This window comes from Lagopus muta, chromosome 16, assembly GCF_023343835.1.
Source record: "Lagopus muta isolate bLagMut1 chromosome 16, bLagMut1 primary, whole genome shotgun sequence".
In the NCBI taxonomy this organism is placed as follows: domain Eukaryota; kingdom Metazoa; phylum Chordata; class Aves; order Galliformes; family Phasianidae; genus Lagopus; species Lagopus muta.
The window spans coordinates 13,674,387-13,695,580 of NC_064448.1; the positions used below are offsets into that span (position 1 = coordinate 13,674,387).

Here is a 21,194-nt window from a genome sequence, read left to right on the forward strand (position 1 = left end):
GTGGGGACAGGCTGCACTCGGGCTTACCATGCTAACGGGCCGTGGGAGAAGGGTGAGAGAGGACATGTGGCACAGGAGTGAATTAGGCCAATGGAGGTGGCTGTGAGGGTCCCTCAGCCTCTTTACGTCCCTGCTGTACCTCATCAGAGGCCTGTGTCTCTCAAGTCCCCAGCATAAGTAATGCCAGTGCTGAGATCTTCATTAAAGAACTTAGAGGTGGGCCCATGCCGACCTCATGAAGTTCAGCAGAGCCAAGTGCAAGGTCATGCACCTGGGCTGGGACAATCCCAAGCACAGATACAGGTTGGGCAGAGAGTGGCTTGAGAGCAGCCCTGAGGAGAAAGATTTGGGAGTGAGGCTGATAATAGATTCAGCATGAGCCAGCAATGTGTGATTGCAGCCTGGAAGGCCAACCTGTCCTGGGCTGCATCCAGACAAGTGTGACCAGCAGGTCGAGGGAGGTGCAGCCCCTCTGCTCTGCTCTGCTGAGACCCCACCTGGAGCACTGCGTCCAGTTCTGGAGCCCCTGACACAAGAAGGACATGGAGCTGTGGGATCAGGTCCAGAGGAGGGCCATGGAGATGATCGGAGGGCTGGAGCACCTCCTCTGTGAGGACAGGCTGGGAGAGCTGGGGCTCTGCAGCATGGGGAAGAGAAGATTTGAGGAGACCTTACAGCAACCTTCCAGTACCTGAAGGAGCCTAGAGGGAAGCTGGGGAGGGACTTCTTAAAAGGGCATGAAGCGACAGGACAAGGGGAAATGGTTTTAAACTGGAAGATAACTGATTTAGATTCAGGAGGAAACTCTTTACTGTGAGGGTGGCGAGGCACTGGAATGAATGGTTTGCCCAGCAAGGTTGTGGATGCTTCCTCCCTGGAAGCACTGAAGGCCAGGATGGATGGGCTGTGAGCAACCTGGGCTGGAGAGAGGTGTCCCTGCCTATAGCAGGGGGTTGGAAACAGGTGATCTTAAAGGTCCCTTACAATCCAAACCATTCTATGATTCTGTGATAAAAGAAACACTTCCAAGTTTGCTGATGTGGACTTGTTTCTGGGCACATTTATGCTGCTGGCCTTAGGTCAGGACCTGTGCACGGGGTCTTGCACGTGTCTGCAGAGGTGGATCTGGGTGGGTCTGTGCCATTCTCCATCCCCATGTCAGCATGGACTCCGTGGGCAGCAGCAGCAGTGCTGCTGGGTGCAGCATCCCTGTTCATTTGCCTTTCTGAAGGCACCAGGAAAATGGCTGCTGGAAAGGGCAGAGCTGAGGAGTGGGGCCTCTTCTGCAGGCTGCTGGGAGGGAAGAGCAAACAATGGGCAGGAGCAAGCTGGAGGCTGGTAAGAGCTGCTGCAGTTGGGTGCAGGCTGGGAAAGCCAGCGCCAGGCTGTGGTGTTTATATTGGAGCTGCTTGAAAGCATTCCTCGAAGGAAGCGTCTCAGGGGACGCAGCTGAGTCTCATGCTGGTGGCTTAAGAGCAGGCTGTGCTAGGACATCTCCACTGCTGGCTCCTCTTCCCATCAGGGCTTCTGCTGCTCAGCAGAACAAGGCTGAGCCTTTCTCCGTGCTGGGAAGTCAGGAAGTCCCAGTTCCCCTCTGCTTGATTTTCTTGGCATCTGGGGGTGAGGTTGGGGCAACCAACAGCTCTTTTATGGTGATGGAAAAGCCTTTTTGGAAAAGCCTCATTCTCTCCGCAGTCATGCGTCTTATTGCTGTCAGGGAGGTTGGAGGTGACACATTGTGTCTGAAATCGAACTAGTAACGTCTCATATGGCACACAATTAAGGATTTCACTTCTCCAGCACCTTCCCATACAAAGCTCCTGGCATGTTCCCACATGCCATGGTGGCCATGGTGTAGCATGTCCATGGGATGTCCCAGTGGAGCTGAGCAAGGGATGCTTCAGGAATGGGCAAACGCTGGGCCGTCTGATCCTGTCCTAACACCCAACCCACAGCCACAGTGAGCCGGGGGCAGCAGCCCCTGCATGGCTGTGCTGTGCGGCCGTAACGCAGAGGGCCCACTAAAGTCATCCCCTTTTAGCAGGTGGAAGTGAGAGCAGTAGGCTGGTGCTAGGCTCTGCCAACTCTGGAGGTTTCATAGGTTTCACCCAAACAAATGGTTTAGATGGAGGTGCAGGTGGTTCTTCTCCAAGCTGTTCTGTCCAGGTGTAGCTCCAGGGACTGCACAGCCTTTTGTTGTGAAGGTGAAGAATAGCTTAGCATAGCTGACTGACAGAGGCAGTGCTTAATTCTGTGAGTTCGGTTTTACACTCAGATTCCTCCCGCAGGGGAAGGCTGGGTGAGAGGTGGGACAGCTGCCCCCCACCCCTGGGGAGGACTTGGGGCAGTGAGGGGCTGCCCGCTTCTGCTGCAGTCCAGTGTAAGTGCGGAGCTCCTCCTCCCTGTTGGATGGGTGGGTGTCAGAGCTCTCATTTAAAAGCATACCGAGTGTTGCTGCTCTGGTTCTTCAGGTTGGTCCAGGAGCTCTTCTAGGAACAGCTGTGCTTTTAGCAGTGCATGCAGGAAGGATGCTCGGGCAAGGAGCAGTGCGTGGTGGGCTGCAGGGCCCCCTGTGAATGCCACCTCCATCCCAGAGAACTGGGGTGTCCCGATGAGCCTCGTGGGGCTGGGGAGGAGGGCAGGCATGTGGAGGAGGTGGGTCCGTGTGCCTGCGCACAGGGCACGGAGGGCAGGTCGGCAGGGAGGTGTGGAGAGAAAGTGTTACAGTTCAGATAGGGAAAAATGGCTTTGAAGCGTTCTGGAGCACCTCCTGTGCACAGGCAGTACAACCTGGGGTCTGTCCAGTGGAACTGAGGGCGGATACGTGGACAGAGCGTGGGAAACAGGGCCAGATGCAAAGGGACTTTTCCTGGGGAGGGCGGTGCCATTTAAGACCTGAAATGCCGGGCTGGTTCCACAGCCTTTTCTCTGCCTTCTCAGAGCTCATGGGTACAGGCTGAGTGCAGCTGCTGCCCGGCAGCGGGGTGATGTTACACTGCAGAACGCGCCTGTGGGACCGGGAGGCTGCAGGGAGCCTGCTGGGTTGTGGCTGATGCTGAGCGCCGTCACGAGGCACTGAGCATCTCTGGCAGCGGAGGTTTGCAAAGCCGTGAGAGCTGAGTGGAGCCAAGGGAACCAGGTCTGTGGACGTCTGGACTGTACAGGAAGGATCTACCTGATCAACCAGACATCCCGTAAACCAGAGGCGTCCATCCCATAGCACCTCCTGTAGACCTCATAGGTTTTGCTGTAACATAAACATGGATTTACAAACTTAGATTAGAAAAACAACTGTGCTCTGGAAGGATTTTTATCATTGTTTGACAGTCTGTAAATGAGTAAGTAGGGTTATTTGTAGAGCACCCCTCCTGGAATGCTGGGAGCACTGGGGCTGTTCAGCATGGAGAAGGGCAGGCTCTGGGGAGACCTTACCGAGGCTCAGTGCCTACAGGGGCCAACAAGAAAGTTGGACAGGGACTCCTAATCAGGGAGTGTAATGAATAGGAGAAGGGGGAGCGGCTTTAAACTAAAAGAAGGGAGATTTAGGTTACATGTTAGGAAGAAATACTCTACTATACAGGCACAGGCTGCCCTGAGAAGCTGTGGGGCCCATTGCTGGAGGTTCTCAAGGCCAGGCTGGGTGGGACCCTGAGCAACCTAATGCGGTGGGGAGGTGTCTCTGCCCATGATGTGGGGTTGGAATTGGGTGTTCTTTAAGGTCCCTTCCAACCCAAACCGTTCTGTGGTTCTGTAATTTTTCTGCTAGCTGCTGGAGTGCTTTAGAAAAGCTTACTGGCCTTCAGCTGGTCGTTCTGACTGTTCTGCTGTTGTAGTTAATGAGCCTTTGGAAGAGTGGGCTGCTTCCTGTCTTGGTGCTGCTGATGCCAAACAGGTTGCAGGAGGAAGAACTTATTTCATCTCCTCTGCTTTCGGTGACTCAGACTTTTCTCATGTGTGTAGCACCAATGTGTTGTTATTTCAGGAAGGGGATCTCCAGGAGAAAAAAACAAAAAAAAACTATGAGAAGCCCATGTAGCTTGGGGAATCTCCAGGTGCTCTGGCGCTAAACATTGTGGTGCGTGGCAGAAGTAGAGGATAATTCAATTAATAACATTCTTAAATAATTCTCCATTTGTGTCTTTCTTCCTTTAGGGAGACTCCTACCCACTGGCAGCCTCTGCCAGGTACAAAAGCAGCCATGTTGGTCAAAGTGAACAGTTTAAAGCAGGTCCCAGGCTCTTCAAACAGTTCCCTTCATCTGCAGAGCGCTCCGGAGACCAGCAGCCAGAAATCTCTTCCAAAACCGGCCATATATGCGCAGCCTCAATCCGCGTCCCAGAGCCCTGGAGCCACAAAGCAGACACCCACCGGAGAAGGAAAGCAGTCTATGCAAATCAAAAAGACGGAGAACGGCGGGTTTTGCCTTGTGCTGATGAATGGTCCAGCTTCTCAGACTCCTCCAAGGAGCCAGACAGGAACCCCGCAGCCTGCCTCCCCCAAGTACGCCTCCCCTGCACCTATATACGATGAGCCATCTTTAGAGTCTCCAATTTATGACGAGCCACCAGTAGATATGGACACTGAGAGCGTCGGTGTGAGTGGGATGTCTCCACTGAGGTCGCCGAGCAATAGCTTAAAGAAGCAGCTGCAACCAGCCAAACTATTACAGCATCCAAGTGTGCAGCAGCAGCAAGCTGCGAAGAAACATGCTAGAAATCCTTCTTCCACTGAGTACAGCCCAGCTGGCAGAGAATACATCAAACACATGGTCAACGTTGACCAGTCTTCCAAACTCTCCCACTCGGCCGCTGCAACAGCCGATGCCTCTACTAAACTGCCTGGTCAGCTGGCATCAAAGGACAGCTTCAAGCAGTCTTGGAGGATCTTGGAAGCCAACGTTCTCAAGAGCATAGAAGCCCACCACAGTCGGCAGAACAGCCTGCAAACTCAAGAGTACCCAACTGCTATAAGCCATCAGGATTCCGGTTATTCAACCGGCCCTTCTCCAAGCTTGAGAAAAAGGAAAGGAAGGAGGCAAGGCGCAGGTCAGGGGCGGCCCGGCTCTGTGGGCAGCAGCAGCGAGCTCACGGCGTTGAATGACAAGCTGATTGCTGAGATGCGTGCTGTGGTGGGCAGGTCAGCAGCCTGCCGGGGAAGCAAAGCCAGCCTTGATGCTCAAAGTCTGGAGAGCGGCATCCCTGCAGAGAGCGGCAAAGTCCGATTCCAGTCCGACCACCTGAAAAAGTGCATCAACCGGAGCTCGAGGGATGACGTCTCGGCCAGTAATAGGTCTCTGTACAGACAGGGCCTGGAGAGCAGGGGCGGCTTCCCCAGCGACGTGGCTGCTCTGCAGGACACAGTGCGGCAGAAGAGGACTTTTGAGAAAGTAGATTCTTTGGAAAAGAATGTGACCAGCCGGGCCAGCTTGGCTTCATCAGGTGCCACGCGGCGCTCCTCCCAGGTACCTCCCGTCTGCCCCAGGTTAACCTGTGTGTCTCTGGAGCGTTGTGGTGCTGAGCCTGGGCTGCGGCGGGGGTCAGTGTGTGTGCTGCACACTGAGCAGTGTGGCTGCAGGACAGCAAGCAGCTCATGGAGCGGCAGGGCTTTGTAGGCAGGGAGGAGAGGAGGTGGTGGAGGGCTTGGTGTGCCCGCAGCAGGTCCTCTGTGCTGCTGTGGTTTGTATTGTGGCCAGGAAGCTCCATTACACTTTGTTCTGCCCTTTGTCAAAGAACTTGAAGATGAATCACAGGGTGTCAAAGCTCAGAAGGATGCGGATGGGTCAGCCCAGGGGGTTAACATGCAGCATCCTGTGGCAGCAATGCCAGTGGTGCAACTTATGTCCCCTGTTAAAAGGCGTTTGTTCATCATTGTAGGTCTACTGCCTGCAGTTTTAGTGGTCCTCATATCTTCTTTGGTAGCCTTTGCCCTCGTGTATCCTGTTTGAGCTGGGGTGCCCAGGATTGGTGGGGAATGGGATGCAGGGGTAGGATTTGCACAGCAGCTTGACAGCATTTTGTCTTCTACACCCTCATCCATTTGTGGTGGTTCCTTACGTTCTGTTCTCCCTTCTGATCACTCCTCAGCATTGAGTTGAGGTGTTCAGAAAACTGCTGATGTGTCCCCAGCATCTTTTTATTGGAAGTGGCTGCTTTAGAGCCCAGCTGTGTGCCTGCATGACTGGTGCATTGTCCTCCACCACACAGCACTTTGGCAGGATTTAGTTTGCCATCTTCCTTCCTGTTTGGATTCGGAGGACCCTCATGGCACACGATTTAATTTCAGATTTAATTTCCACTGAAGTCACCTCACGTCCAGTGCAGCCTTGGTGCTTTCTCCCTTTGCTTTCTCCTCTGTCACATCACTGCTGCTGTGCAGCCCAGGCCTGAAGCTCTCCGGTGGGATGCAGTGGACAGCCCCGCACAGCAGGCAGCTCCATTTGCACCCTCTTCTGTATCTGCTCCTATTTGTTAGTCCCTGGCCTTCCTTGAGGAAACTTAGTGAAGCTCCCTGCCTGTTTCAGGTTGCTCTGATGAGCTGGGAGGTGTGACTTTTGGTACAGGGCAGAGCTGAGCATGGTGTGTCCGTGATGCACCATACAGAGAAGGGAAGTGCCCTGTGTGTGTCAGAAGCGATGTGTTTTGGGGCTGACTGAGGGCCTTTGCTGGGTCGTTACGTGATTTCTGTTTCTTAGTCTTCTTTTTGAAACCAGAAACCACAAGATCATCTTGGTTGGCTTTTTCTTTCTCGCCAGGGATCTCCTTGGAGAACGCAGTGTGCGCTGTGGGCTGCTGAGCACTTAGTGGCTGTAGGTGGGAATGGGAGGTTGAAGAAAACAGTCTGTTTCCTCTATCAGCTTGCTGGGTGCCTGAGTTCAGCGTGTGTCCCAGGCTGCTGCTTCCATCCAGAACTGAATTCGAGACTGGCAAAATGAGTGTATTTTTCTCACAAGTAGTTATTAACTGTAATTTTCTTGGGATCAGTGATACCAGAGCTCTAATTATGTAGTTATCCTTAGAGATGGCTGGGGAAGAAGGCTGGGCAAGCGCTGCATGTGAGATTGCACACAGTGTCTGGGGGGAAAGAAGCCCTTTGTCTTGGCTGCGTGCCCTGTGTGCTTGTGGTGGGTGGATTCGTACATGGAGCACATGAGCTCTGGGGTGGCTGGTGGTGAAGAGTGGGGGCACCTGGCTCCTTGGTGTGTGCCTGGTGCCTGAGGAGCCGGCCCAGCTCCTGCCTGCACTGTTCCCAGCAGCTCTAGGACAGCTTGGACAAGCAGCCCTGTTCCTCTGTGCCCCGGTGCTGCCCTTGGGGATGTTGTCAATGTGTGAACGTGCCAGCCTGGCTCTTGCAGATCTGCACTTGTCAGCAACAAACAGCACAAAGCCGTGTTTTGTACAGATGTGCTGCTTTGCAGTTGCTGGTAGCCCCATGACACACTGTTGTGAATTTTACTGTCGGGGCTAGGAGTCAGCTAAGCTGCTTTTAACACGTCTTTTCTCCTTTGCAGCCCGGGGCAATAGAGTTGGACTCCAAGCAGGAGAGCAGCGGGCAGCCGGGCAGCTGTCTGGGATACCATTTCTCTTACAACACCCTGCGGAAGCCCATCTCCCAGAGCAGCATGGCAGACTGGGCTTCTAAAAACCTGAACATGCACACTCAGGGCATCTTCCGCCGCAGGATCTCCATCTCCAACATGCTGTCGTGGAACGGCGGCTCTATCAAAAAGCCAATGCTCATCACAAGCAACCGCACCATCAAAAAAGAGGCGTGCGAGATGTTCAAACTGGTGCAGAGCTACATGGGAGATCGCCAGACTCGCATGGACCGCAATCACGTGGCGTTGGTCACGGTCACCAAGTGCTGGAGCATGCAAGGTTTACGGGACGAGCTGTACATACAGCTGATCCGGCAGACAACAGATAACACCTGCTTCCGAAGCCTGGCGTGGGGCTGGGAACTGATGGCCATCAGTTTGGCCTTTTTCTCCCCATCGCCCAAATTCCAGTCCTATCTGGAAGGTTACATCTATCGCCACCTGGACAGTGATGAAAACAGTAAGTGCCTCACACGCACCAGCAGCGCTCTGGTGGGTTTTGTGTAAGAAATAGGCAGTAAGCAGGTAGTCACAGCCAGAGCCTTGCTCCCCAGCACCGCGTGCCAGGGGAGTCCGTCCTTCCTTGGCAGGAGGAAATTGCCATCAGCTCATCTCCCTTGAGGGCATTTATTGGTTGGTTTGTGACTGTTTCAGCAGTGCTTCTTGTGACTTGCCCAGTCTCAAAAATCCAGAACACTTATTCCCTCTTGGGGCTGCAAACATAGGTTTGTGCCTCCCATGAATCCTCAGAGCAGGTGCAGAGATTCTGCCCAAAGCACATCTGGGTCCTGGGGGCAGCAGTGCTGCAGTGCTGGATGTGCAGCATTCATTAGGGTTTTCTTGAGGATTCTCCCTCAAAACCACCCCTTGCAGCTATGCTTGTTCCTGGAACAAAATCCCTTCCTGCCAGCACCGGGATCCAGGCATTGGGGGTAGTAATCTGAACTATTTAAGTGGGTTATTGCTCCTGCTGGTATTTGGGCAATGAGTTTATTTAGGTATCAGTTTGCTGCCTGGAGCCCCTTCTCAACTGCGTGGCCATTCAGAGAAGCTGAGTGATATCCTGGGCCCCTCAGAGGGCGCGTTTGGGGCTGGCTGTGCTACAGGACCCTGAGCAGACTTTCCTTGTCCTGGAGCTGGGCTGGCTGCTTTCGTTCCTGTCTGTGGGCACTGCTGGCCTTTGGGATTTTGTCATGCCACAGTATTAATTGCACCGCACTGAAACAGCGGAGGACAGGGAGCATTTGGTCTCCTCTGTTGCTCACGTAATGGTGCTTTGACTTTTCAGTTGCACAGCGTATCAAGGAGCTTGTGGACCTGAAGAACAAGAAGAATTCAAAATCCAGGAAAAAGAGGAAACAAAACACCGAGGAGGAAGGTAAAGGGAGGCAGGAAGCAAGACAGAGGGCTCCACTGACTTCAGATGCACTTGATTGCTGAGCTCTGCTGAAAATCAGATCATTTATTTGAGTGTATAGGCCTATATTTAGGAAGTTTTGCTGCAGGGCTTTGTGCGGGGTCTGGCTGGAGCATGGGCAGAAGGGAGCGATGCGGGTGGGCAGGGTGGGTGTGGGTGCCCATGGTGGCAGTGGGAACCCTTCCATTCACTGAACAGCGATTTTAAGTTGGCTGCAGACCTGGGCTGTCCTTCAGATCATCTGCACATGCCACAGACTTCTCTATGGCACATTCAGTGTTAGAAGCCACACCAGCCAGCACACAGCCAGAACCTGTTTCAGTGTTGCTATGGACTTTGAAAGCCACCACTCAACCCAAGGACCTTCACAGGGACACTGACCTCTGGTGAAGAGCTCTGCTTTGCCCAAGTACAGGTGTACCCTTGCCCACGCTTCCTGGACTGGGCAGTCCCTCTGCTCTTGCAGCCAGAGCGCGAATAACGTCTGTGCTGAATGGACAAGAGCTCACATATTACTCTAGACTCGTGTTTTACTGCTGCCTGTAGGAGAACAGATAATACTTTGTCGGGCCTAAAATCTTCCCAGACTGAGTCTGTTCAAGTTTTTATGTTGTTTCTAGGAAACTGGAGCCAAATCTGTGCATTCATGTCAGGCAGCAGTTTGTTTATGGCAGCTTCACTGTCTCTCATTTTGGGGAGCTGGATGCTGCTTCCAGCCTGGCTCCAGCATGCAGATGCATCAGTGGGGACCTGGCAGCTGCACTGCTGCAGAGATTGCCCTCAGGTGGCACCTGCAGGTGAGACAGACAGCCCAACTTGCTCCTTGGTCACAGCCCCCGCTCAGAGCTGCTGCCCAGTGTGAGCCAACCAGCCTTCCTGTGGGACTCAAAGCAGAGACCTGAAATGGCCTCATCGTTTAGGGGAGGAATGTGGCTTTTTCCTCTCCTGTTCAGGCCCTGCAGAGTTTAGCCCATTCCGAGCCTTTGAAAAGTCATGGTGCTGCTGTTAGAGGGACTTTGGTATCCTATGGGGCAGCTCTGCACAGAGCGTGCTCCACCTGCGGGCTGAGCAGGCGGTGCTGTGAAATTCCCCCTGTGCTGTGTGCAGGGCTTGGGTTTAGGACGAAGATAGAGGTAGTTTTTACTAAAACACATAGGTAAGAACTTGTACTCAAACAGCACACCAAGGAAACTTTGTTAAGTCTGCAGAAAGAAGCATTTGAAAATCAGAAATGCTTTTGTGGCCTTCACTGGGGCTCTGATGATAGCCCACGTGCTGCTCCCTTCGCAGGACTCTGCCCGCTTCATTGCAAACAGAAGACCTGCTGTAGGAGTGAAGTGGGGTTTTAGGATAGCTGACCTGCTGCCTGCAGGCACAGGGTGCAAAGTGCAGCACAGGAGGCACGCAGGGCAGGGCTGGACACAGCGTTCCACAAGTGACAGCAGTGGGAGGCTTTATTCTGGAGGGAGCCCAGAGGAGCTGCAGCTCAGTCGGGGCAATCCTGCTGGAAGTGCTGGGCTGTCCGTGCTGTTCCTTGGGGTCCCTCTGTCTGCTCCACCAGCCCCATCTGCCTTCCTTGTGAGGTTCCTGAAGCTGCAGGCTTGTTTTGGGAAGTTAATTAGTAGCCATGAGATACTTGGACGCTTGGCAATTTAGCAACAATTTAACAGAGAAATCTATAAGGAAGTTAAATGTAGTGTCTTCAAACAGAATTTGGTGATATATGCAAAGATATGTATGTCTTTCAGAGAAAAGTGCAGTCAGAGCCATGATTCCCCCCCATACCCTTTGAGCTTGTAAGCAAACACGGGGGTGATCAAACATTTAGCATCTGACAGGCACCCAAAGAAATTCTGTGAAGTTTCCCACGCTTACCTATGCAGTCTTCGTCTTCCAGCCTAATTCTCTGTGGGTAGATGAGGTATGGAGGTGGTGCAAGATCCTTTCACGGCTCAGTAACCCATTGAAAGGCAGAAGAATGAGTAGAAATAAATGATCTGCTTTCACAAGGACGATTGTCTCCTGATCCCGCAGGAATGTTTGCTGGCCTTCGCTGTGAGCTGTACAAAGAGGCAGATAATGAGCTGCCAGCTTGGTGCTGGCATGGGGTCTGCAGGGCTGTGAAAACTAAAGGTGCAGAAGGATCTGGTGAGGGTGCAGTGCTGGGCACACAAACACAATGGCTTCTGCTGTGTGAAAGTACGTGTCCAGGGCTGGGCTCCCATCCGTGTTGTTTGCTGCATTTTTAAGACGTTTTTTGGCAGGAGAGTGTGTTCCAGAAGGTATGTTCCCCCATGTGCCTTGCATGGGTTTTAACTTGTTATAAAAGGAGAGGTTCTTCAAGAAGCTCTCTGCATATGTTTTTAGACCAGCACATGGAAAAATATTTTCCTTTGCAAACTGTTTTTCACTGTGTGGGTTGTGAGGAGTCTTCTGTTCCTGAGCTCGCGGGGCTGCTTGCGGGACCACAGGAAATGGCAGCTCAGCATGGATTCCATCGGCCCGCCGTGCGCTCACAGAAGTGGAATTACCCCGGGGCACCCCTGCCAGGCCGAGGCCACCTGTCCTGGCTGCGGCCATTGGCCGGGGATGGGAGTGGGGATGGGCAGGAACGTGGCTGCAGGGCCTGGGGGGCGCAGTGTGAGCGTGGCTGGAGCAGGGCGTGCAGCACAGGCAGTGCCAGCTGGGGTTCAGGCCTTTCCCTCTGAGTCCCTGGGAAAGCAGAAAGTGAGCTTCACCTGACGTGCCTGCAGGACCTGTTGTGTCTCCTCCAGCGCAGAGGGACGTGTTGCTCTGCTGGGGAAGCTTGTCCTCTTCCTGCATCGAGAGCATTTGAGGAACTCCAGGATCCTGACCAGCTTACCTAAGCTACAGAGCTCTTGAAAGGCTGCTCTGAAATTAGCAGCATCTGACCAGAATGCAGATTTTAAAAGCCACAAGTATTTTGAACTCTGTTGCAAGCTTTAAGCCTGGCAGGGAATCAAATAGGGCAGATCTATTCAGTGCTTTCAGCGAGCAATTTGGGTTTGACTCGGAAAAGAACAAAAGGCCAACAGTTTGGAAAAACTCTCCCAGCAATCAGTTGCTCTGTCAGTGCAAATATTTCTCTTGGTGTCACAGGGGGATTAGCTCTGTGAATCCTGGCTCTGCTGCCCTCAGAGCTGAACCAAGCACAAGAGCAGCCCTTCTTGCAGAAGGTGACACCGCCGGGCTCCGGTGCACCAGGTCAGCCTCACAGAGCACACCTCAGTCTTATGTTTGAAGGCTGCGCTGGAGGAGGCTGCAGCCAGGAGAGCAGGGGAGCTTCTTGCAGGCCCTTGGGAAGCTGAGAGAGAACCCGGTGCGTTCCTGCGCCTTCCCTCGCTGCCTTCATTCAGAAGGTGCTGATGCTGGCTCTCTGGGCCTGGCACACCGCTGCCTCTCTCACTATCCCAGTGTTTGAATCATAAACTATTTGTTTAAAACACTTGAAATCTTTCCTGGCAAGAGGCTGGCTCTGCGTGCTCATTGTGAAGCTCATGCATCATTCGGATTCCCAGCCCTGTGCCTGTGAGCCCCACAGCTTCTGCCATGCAGCAGGGAATGGGGACTCATGCTCACATGTGTGCCCATGCAGGGCACTGAGTCAGGGGTCAGACTGTGTGTGTGCAGGGCTGTTAGGTGCAGAGCTGCGAGCCTTGAGTCACTGGTCAGATCCCTCAGAGCCCGAGCACCAACTTGCACTGACACCTCCTGCCATGGGGCTGTGGGGCCAGGAGGGCTCGGCGTGCTCTATGGGAAGTTTCAGCAGTCTCTGCCCTGCCTGCAGAACAGGCTGCACAGAATGGGGGTGGATGTTTGCGCCAGTGCAAACTGCTGTGCTGGTGCTTTGCACGGAGCTGTGGCGTGGCAGCAGCACGGCGCTGTGGGCTGACAGCTCCTTTCTCCTTCCTGCCAGGTCTGCCCATCAGCACATATGCCAAATACTGCTACCGCAAACTCCAGAAAGTAGCCGTCACTGGGGGCAAGAAGGTGAGTGGCTGTGTGGTGCTGGGGGCTCGGGCTGCCGTGCAGTGCTCTGCTTTCCATGTCCCAGAGGTGTCAGCCCTGTGACACTCGGAGGCCACTGCTGATTCAGTGATGGAAAATAGAGATAGAGAGCGGAGGAGGCTTGCTCATGGCTCATGGCTGATGGCTCATCTCCCCATGGATGTGTGGGAGAAGGCTGCTGCTGTGCTGCGGCCTTGGGGACCTGGAGGATAAAGCTGATGGCTCCCAATCTCCAGGGCAATAGGAGCTACCTGCAGGGAATGCCCATCGCTGGGGAATCTCCGTTTGCACCCTGAGACCTTGCATGCGCCTGCTCTTCTACCTGGTTTACTGTAGAGTCGTCCATTTCCAGCTGAAGATGTCACGCAATAGAGATCCCTGGTACAGATCAGGCCCCTGTGCTCTGGAAATCCCCCCCCTCCCTTTCCTCTGCACAGAGCTGTGAATGCTGGCATGCAGCCCCAGCCCATCCATCCCAGGCCTCTGAGCCAGATCCGGTTGTCTTTTATTTCCGCAAATCCCCCTGGGGTGTCCTTGCCATCTGGACTCCATGTACAGTGAGCAGATAGCTCGAATACCTCGGGAGGGGTGACACTGCTGTTGTTCCCAAGGGGCAGAGCAGGAGATGTAGGGTCACACGTTGTGCCCCAAGGGCTGCTGCTCCCATGGGCTCAGTGGGAGCTCCTAGGGAGCATCGGCGGCCGCTTCCAGAGTGTCCTTCGGTAGGAACAGCTGCTGGATGCTCTCTTGTGTGCGCCTCTCAGAGCCCTTTAGCACCTCGGAGGGTGATCCAAAGCCAGGCCCTGGGCTTGAACATACCTGGAATTCTCCTCTCCCAGGGCTGTTTCTCAGCTGTCCTGCGACCAGGCGCTCTCCTGAGCTGGGGCCGGTGTTCGCATGCCCTCTGCTGGCCTGGCTGCAGCCCAGGCACAGACCGGCCCTGCACCCTTCCCGCGGAGCTGGCTTTGCTCCCGCATGCAAACCCCTACAGCAACACCCCGAACTCCAAAGCCGCCCCCCGCCAGCAGGCAGCAGCTGTTTGCTCGTTTTGAGCTGAATGCCTTGGCTCCCCTCAGTTACAGCATGTGCAGAGCCAGGGCTGCTCGGGGGCTCCCAGAGGCGGCACACACGCGAGCAGCCCTCGGCCCACCGCTGTGCTCAGCTCTCCTCTGTCCCCAGGGCCTCCGCAAGCCAACAGTGGAGGAGATCACACATGCCAGAAATGCCATCGTGACGCCGTCGCTGTTTGGCAGCTCTCTGGAGGAGATCATGCTGCGGCAGCAGGACATGTACCCGGGCCACAAGCTGCCCTGGGTGCAGACGCAGCTATCGCAGCAGGTCCTGGCTCTGGGAGGAGAACAGACTGAAGGGATTTTCAGGTGAGCTTGTGGGGTTCTGTGTTACTTTTGATCCACCTGAGCATCGGTCCTGAAAGCTGAGAAATGACGATTGACCTCAGCGGGGTTCCCCTTCCCTGGGAAGAGCACACTGCCAGACAGAAAGCAGTGAACTTTCCCAGGCTCAGGGTGGTCAAGTAGCATCAGCCCATTTGCATGTATTGTCACAAGGGAAACCCTAGATGTGATTAGAGCTTGTGACAGTGCAGCACTGAATTTTTGTCAGACAGCAGCGGCTGCCAATGCAGGGAAGGGTAAAGTTCAGGCTGCTGGTGGAGCTGCATCTGCAGCCATGGTGTGTGAGCTTCCCACGCCTCTTCTGGAGAAAGCCTGTTCCCCCGTGAGCCCCACGTGCTCCACTGGTGCTGTGTGTGCTCCCTGGAAAGGAAGGGGCTGCCTGGTAGGTGGAAGTCTGAACTGACTGGGAAGGACAGCACCAGACAGGGAGCAAAGCACAGCACAGCACTGCTGAGACTGCAGCATCCCTTGCAGGAGGCAGGCTGTAGAACGGGGCTTTGCTAGAGAGTAGCTTGCACTGACCTTAATACAATGCCCTACTTGTAGGTTTGCTGCTTTTCTCCTGCGTTCAGTGGGTAATTAACACTTGAGAGGTTGCAGATAATTATCACATGTGGGATCTCCCTGAGCGGGTCATGCTGAAAGGCAGACCAATGCCAATCAGTACTCTCCAGTGACTGAAAGCAATTATAGAAGGATGACAGAAATTGTCAGATAAAAGCAGTTCATCAAATGCAGCGCTTCAGCCTTGATGATGCACACAGCTCAGGATGTCCTGCTGTGGATGAGCACGTGAGGATTCCAGAGAGACAGAGTATCCGTATGATGAATGTGGGGCTCTGAGTTTGGTTGTTTTCTTCTGTTGTTTGCTTGTTTTAAGATTTGTGTTAGTTTTTCAATTATTAAATTTAATTGAAGGTAACTCACAAAAGAATCAACTTTGCCTTGCAGTAGTTTCTGATATCTTGGCATATTTTGCCAGAGGTGCTTTTATCTCTGGGCTGACTGTGCTGCTGCGGGGGGCAGTTACAGCTGATGTATGAGGGAAGGAGACGGGTGGCTTTTCTGCCTGCATTTTAAAGCTGTGTCTAAAAGCATTCTTTCTGACGAGCTGCTTCTGTAGCTGCTGCTGGTTTGTGCTCCCTTCTCCCCAGTGCCCCAGAAGCACTTTTGGAGGCATGGTTTGCTGGCCAGCCGCCTCACCAGGCACATTGCCATGTACCATTTGCCTTCTGAAGTGTCCTTGCTGTGCCTTTGCTTGCAGGATACCTGGAGACATAGATGAAGTCAATGCACTGAAGTTGCAGGTGGATCAGTGGAGAATTCCAAGCGGCCTCAGTGACCCCAACATCCCAGGTAAGGGAATGCCACGTGCGTGTGCAGCATCAGCCATGGTACAGAGCAGAGGGGAGGGTGTAGGAGCAGCCCAGGATACGTGCTGCTGTCTGGGGACACGTACACACTGCTGTACTCCGCGAGCTGTCTTCACCAACTGGCTTTTTATCGTGTGGCCTTTCTGCTGCTTTTCCAAATGCTGTCCATGGGAAAGCACTGGGGGTGATGGAGGATCTGTCAGAGTGAGACTGCGCAAGCCAGGCAGCATGCAGGGCAGCTGGGAGCAGACCAGCAGCAGCAGTTTTGCTTCCAGCATCTCTGAGTTGCCCTCTAAGGTGGAGCAGCACAAGTGCGGAATCCTTTATCTGCCTTCTGGTTCCTGAGGCATTTTGTCTGCCTGCCTGGTTTGTCTCTGAACATGGTAGAAAGGCAGCCAGAGTTGTTCTCATGCACCCTTCTTTCTGTCCAGCCTCTCTCCTCAAGCTGTGGTATCGGGAGCTGGAGGAGCCCGTGATCCCCCAGGAGTTCTACAAAGAGTGTATCAGCAACTACGAGAACCCTGACGCTGCTGTGGCCGTGGTGCAGCTTTTGCCGGAGCTCAACAAACTGGTGCTGTGTTACCTCATACACTTCCTGCAGGTAGGCAGCACAGCCGTCTGCTTCTCTGCCACCAGCCAGTGGCCTGGGCAGCAGGAGAGCTGTGCTGTGCCATCAGCTGGCTGTTAGGGCCTCTCACCCATGTTTAAGGTGGGATTAATGGAGGGAGTTCTGCTGGGTGACAGCGTTCCCCACCTCACGGGGTATGGGACTGTTCTCAACAAGGGACAGGTTGGGATCTGCAGGATGTTCCCTGCCTGCAGAGGCTGCCGCACCATCGGCTGTGTCAGAGCATGGTGTTCTTTCCCTGTGGATGCATGGTGGTAGGGGTGTTGTCCTTCAGGGAGCCACATCTCTGCTGTCCTTGCACCTCTTCTTAGGCCCCGTGTTTGGAGTCCCTTGCCCTTTTCCGCCGCTCCAGCTCATCTTTTCCTTACCACTTGCAGATCTTTGCTCAGCCATCAAATGTGGGCAGAACAAAGATGGATGTGAACAACCTGGCCATGGTGATGGCCCCCAACTGCCTGCGCTGTCAGTCTGACGACCCTCGCATTATCTTTGAGAACACACGCAAGGAAATGTCCTTTCTTCGCATGCTGATAGTGCACTTAGACACCAGCTTCATCAAAGGGCTGGTCTGAGGCGCTGGCCCTGGGGTCCAGGACATTGCTCTGGGGAGTTGTTGGGTGCCTGAAGTCTTCTCCCCTCCATTTATACTTCTTCTGTTGTCCTTGCTGTTATCACACCCTGGGTTAACCCCCAAGCATCTCCCAACTTAAGACCTCAAAGACAAGGACTAGACAATCCTGGAAGGCTTGGGATGTTCAGCAGTAGGACCTGGAAGTCCTTGGATGTGTCAGCCCAGATGCTGGGGTGGTTCTTGGCCTTCTTGTGTGTGTCAGAGGGGGAATGGCCTCCTTGGAGCTGCAGGACTGGCTGCTCATTGAAGGAGCTGTGACGTCCGCGAGACACTGCACCCCGGGACGGTGAGACTCTCCATCTCCATTCTGAAGGCAGAGTTGGCTTCAGGTAGGAGGACATCGCTCCTGCGTTGTGACACGAGTGTTTCCCTCTGGTCCTGGTGGAAACGCTGCCTCACTAGGGATAACTTCACTGCCATGGAGCCAGCTTAGTCCACCTCTGCAGACTTGTTTGAAGGTGTGAGGTTGTTCTGGTAGAGGGCTGTGAAGGTGCAGGGGGGTCACTGAGGCAGAGGCATTCCTTGGGCTGCCAAGATCAGCAGAAGCATGTTGCAGCCCTGGAAGAGGAGATGCCTGAGCTGCTGCTGCTGGGTGGCCAGACAGAGATCCTGGGAGCTCTGGCAGGCCGGCTCAGCACAATATCCACCTCACCCTCTCCTTTAGGCAGCTTCAAAGCTGCACAGCAGCATGAGGTCAGCGTTGGGGCCAGCCCAGTGCTGAGCTAAATCAGCAGCATTCACACTGTGGGGCCTGGGGAGAAGAGGAACATTCAATAACATCCTTGGTATCCCTCAGTGGGCTTTGTTCTCTGGGAAGGTAACCCCTAGCAGCTTTGCAGCTCCTTTCAGCCAGCCCTCATTGCACATGCTTCACAAGCCAATACCAGTTTTCCTGAAGAGCAGCTGAGAACCAGAGGTACGCAGAGCACCCACAGCACCTCCTTCTCTGAGCACCGGATGCTCTGCCCTCTTCCACATTCAGCCAGGTCTAAAGAAAGGAGGGGAGACCACCGTAGGTGAGAATTGCCCCTGTGCTGAGATGCTCTTCCAGGCAGAGCCAGCAGTACTGTGAAATGCTGATTCTGCTGGGTGTCAGCTATGGTAGCTGTGTTCTCCCCACCAAACTCCTACTGTTGTTGCAGAGGACTTAAGGTAAAGAGAGAGAAGGGAAGAGTGGAAATGGTCCGAGCAGCTGCAGTGTGGTGGAGCCTGCATGGAGCAGTGCAGGCAGGCGGCTCAGTGTCCTCTCTGCTGCAGTTGAACCCCTGCAACTTTCTGTGTGCCAGCAAGAAGTGAGGCACAGCAGGGGCACCGTCTTTCAGAGGCAGCACATAAATTTTCCTGCAGCCTCCCGATACTGTTGCATACTTATTAGCAAGCAGCAGTTTCCAATTCTGTGACATTCTGGCATTCTCCTTCTTTGAAGTGTTTTTCCTGCTGGAGGCAGATCTGCTGCAGAAGCTGTGTGCTGGTGTTGTTCATGCAATGCTACATCTGCTGGTAGCGTCCATGGTTGCATTTCTGCAACCCCTTCCTTTCATGCAGGGACCTGGGAGCGCCTCCATGTTGCAAGTGGGAGCCCAGCAGGGAGGTTTTACATTGACATCTGAGTCCGAGCCATTTGGGCACAAGGTACCGTGTGCAGGGAGTTCCCTGAGCCTATTTGAACTTCTCTGAGCAGGGTTTCCAGGGCACAGCTCTGCTCAGAGACCTCCACAGTGGCAGTTCAGTTTGTGCTCATGTTACCCGAGGGTTGTGATCCCTCTTGTACCCCATGCTTCTGTGATCCAGGAAACCTTGCTCCCTTATCAGGACTGGGCCTGCAAACCCCACAGCTGTGTGAGGATCTGCTTTACACTCTCATCCTTCACAGTGCTTGCAAGCAGTTCAGCTCTATTTGGCCTCAGAAATGCCAGCCTCCTCGTGCTTCGGATGCGCGGCCGCATTCCCAGAAATGCAGGCAGGTGGTTACCAGCTCTGCTGTGTTCTGCCAGCATTTCAATCACTGAACAGGCTCAGGGTGTGCATCCCAGCCCCACAAGAGCTGGGCCTGCTGCCTGCTGCCTGCCCCTTCTCTGGGCTGCAGACACACTGCCTGCAGCCAGCTGCCACCCCGGCCATCCATGCTATCCCTTGCACTTAGCTGTAGCAGGCAATCAGAGCATAGGCATTTGCTGCTATTACACATAAATGCTTCTTGCCAGGGCTGTAAAATAGGCTAATAAATTACACTGGATATTACTTTCTTTGCTGACAGATTTGTAAATACGAATCAGTAAAGCAGCCTCTTCTCTGTTATAATAATAAATACGATCTCCATAGTTGTCCCTGGTCTTTCTTTTTTGTGAAAAAGCATGGCCGTGTCTGCCTGGAGCTGCATTTCCAGCCTGGATGTCAGCATTCATGAATAATGTTTGGGAATGAGCATGACGCCAGCACTTCAAAACCAGGCTGGGGCTATTGCTGTTGTTCTTAAAGCTCAGGCAGCAGTGATGGAGCATTTGGTTAAACGAGGGAGAGAACAGGTGCAAGCAAACAGAGGAAGACACACAGGGGCACTGATGTTTGAGAATCTTTCAGGGTGAAAAAGGGATTAGGCAAGTTCATGGGCAGTATCTGCACCCGTGGATACTCAGAGGATAAGGTGGGGATGCACTGCTAATATCCTTAATCCAGTGGTCGTGGGCACTGCAGGCAGTGTGCAGGAGCCTGTCCTGGTGCTGGAGGTGTGATTGGGCTGAGCTGGCTGGTTGGGGCACCGCTATGTTCAGACTGGGGGACTTTGTGGATCTTCCCTCCGTCCCCACCCCAGGAAGGAGCTGGGAGCAGGGTGTTGGTGCTCCAGACTCACCCTGTGTGCTGTTGGTGGTCTGGAGGTGATCGCAGTTCTGGAAGCACCGGGAAAAAGCCGTGTGCCTTAAGCACAGCCATCAGAGGCTGGCACGCAGCAGTCCAGGATCACACCAACCTCGCTGGCAGCAGAGACAGGTGAGACCTGGAGCCTTCAGTGACGAGAGCAGAAGGAAGAGCAATAGTTCATAACCTCTCACGGCCCTTTCCTAGGTAGATGTCTGCAACCTGATGTCTGAGTGGCTTTGCTGTGAAATGGACTCACTGCCCAAATCAAGAAAGCCTACAAACCAAGTGCATCAGCCCAGGCTCAGAGACTTGGACTCCCCCTGCCGTTGCCTGGCCTGCCTTCTTACTGCACTGTGTAAAACGTCATTTTACAGGGCTGGGCTCAGCACAGCCCTGTGTCCGTGCCTGGCTCCCAGCAGCAGAACAGGAGCCCATGCCGGACAGCCATACGCAGCTCACCTGGCTGCAGTGCTCAGGAGAGAGGTAAACCTGACACCTGCCAGGGAAGGGAACGTGTCCCAAGGGATGAGCGTCCTCGCAGTGCTGGGTGCTCTGGGTGGTGGTGGTGAATTTCTGGATGTTTTCAGCATGGCTTTTGTGCAGAGCCTGGAGTGGGGTTTTCATCATCTCTGCCATCGTGTCCTGTGGATCTGCACATGAAAATGGTAAAAACGATCCTTTCAGCTATCCATTGCAACAAGCCCCCAGGGCTGCTGCCTGCGCTCTGCCTCGGTGCCTGGAGAGGCTGTGCAGCTACCAGGGGCTGAGGGGTGGCTGTGGGACTGCTCAGCACAAGTTGGCGGGAGATAGGGCTCTGCTTTGAGGGCTGCCTGGTGTTGTGCAGGACATGGCAACCACCAGACCACCCATCCTGCTCGCTCATTACCCCTCTCCATAGGGCTTTTTGTAGTCTCTCATTCCCCTGTAAGTATGAGGTGCACAGGGGTTCCATCTCCAGGATCCGTTGGCAGTGGGAGGTCTGTTGGCAGCCTAACCCTCCTGCCAGGCTTTGTGCTCAGTCAGCCCCGTGGTGAGAGAGGCCAGAGGAACAGGCAGGCCTGCGTCAGGAGCCCTGCAGCAAAGGAGGGAGGCAGACAGGAGGGCCCCTGTCCTGACGCTGCCCCACATTGGGTTTGATGTGGGCACAGCAAAGCGGTGGCAGGTTCAACAGAACCGGCTGGTGAGGCCGGCACCGAGCTGAGGCTCTGCAGAGCAGTGCTGAGTCTGCGTGGGCACACCCAGACATCG

At 54.1% G+C, this 21,194-nt stretch overlaps 1 protein-coding gene across 1 annotated transcript in view; it reads left to right on the top strand.

Moving 5' to 3' along the window:
- The window catches only part of LOC125701200 (rho GTPase-activating protein 39-like), a 42,881-nt gene extending 23,471 nt beyond the window's left edge, over positions 1–19,410 (top strand). The window contains 8 exon segments of the mRNA XM_048962861.1: positions 4,153–5,461; positions 7,508–8,054; positions 8,883–8,972; positions 12,949–13,022; positions 14,220–14,419; positions 15,720–15,811; positions 16,260–16,429; positions 16,834–19,410. Of these exon segments, the coding sequence (XP_048818818.1) occupies positions 4,153–5,461; positions 7,508–8,054; positions 8,883–8,972; positions 12,949–13,022; positions 14,220–14,419; positions 15,720–15,811; positions 16,260–16,429; positions 16,834–17,028 (2,677 nt within the window). The 3' untranslated portion in view covers positions 17,029–19,410.
- Positions 19,411–21,194: the final 1,784 nt, after the last annotated feature.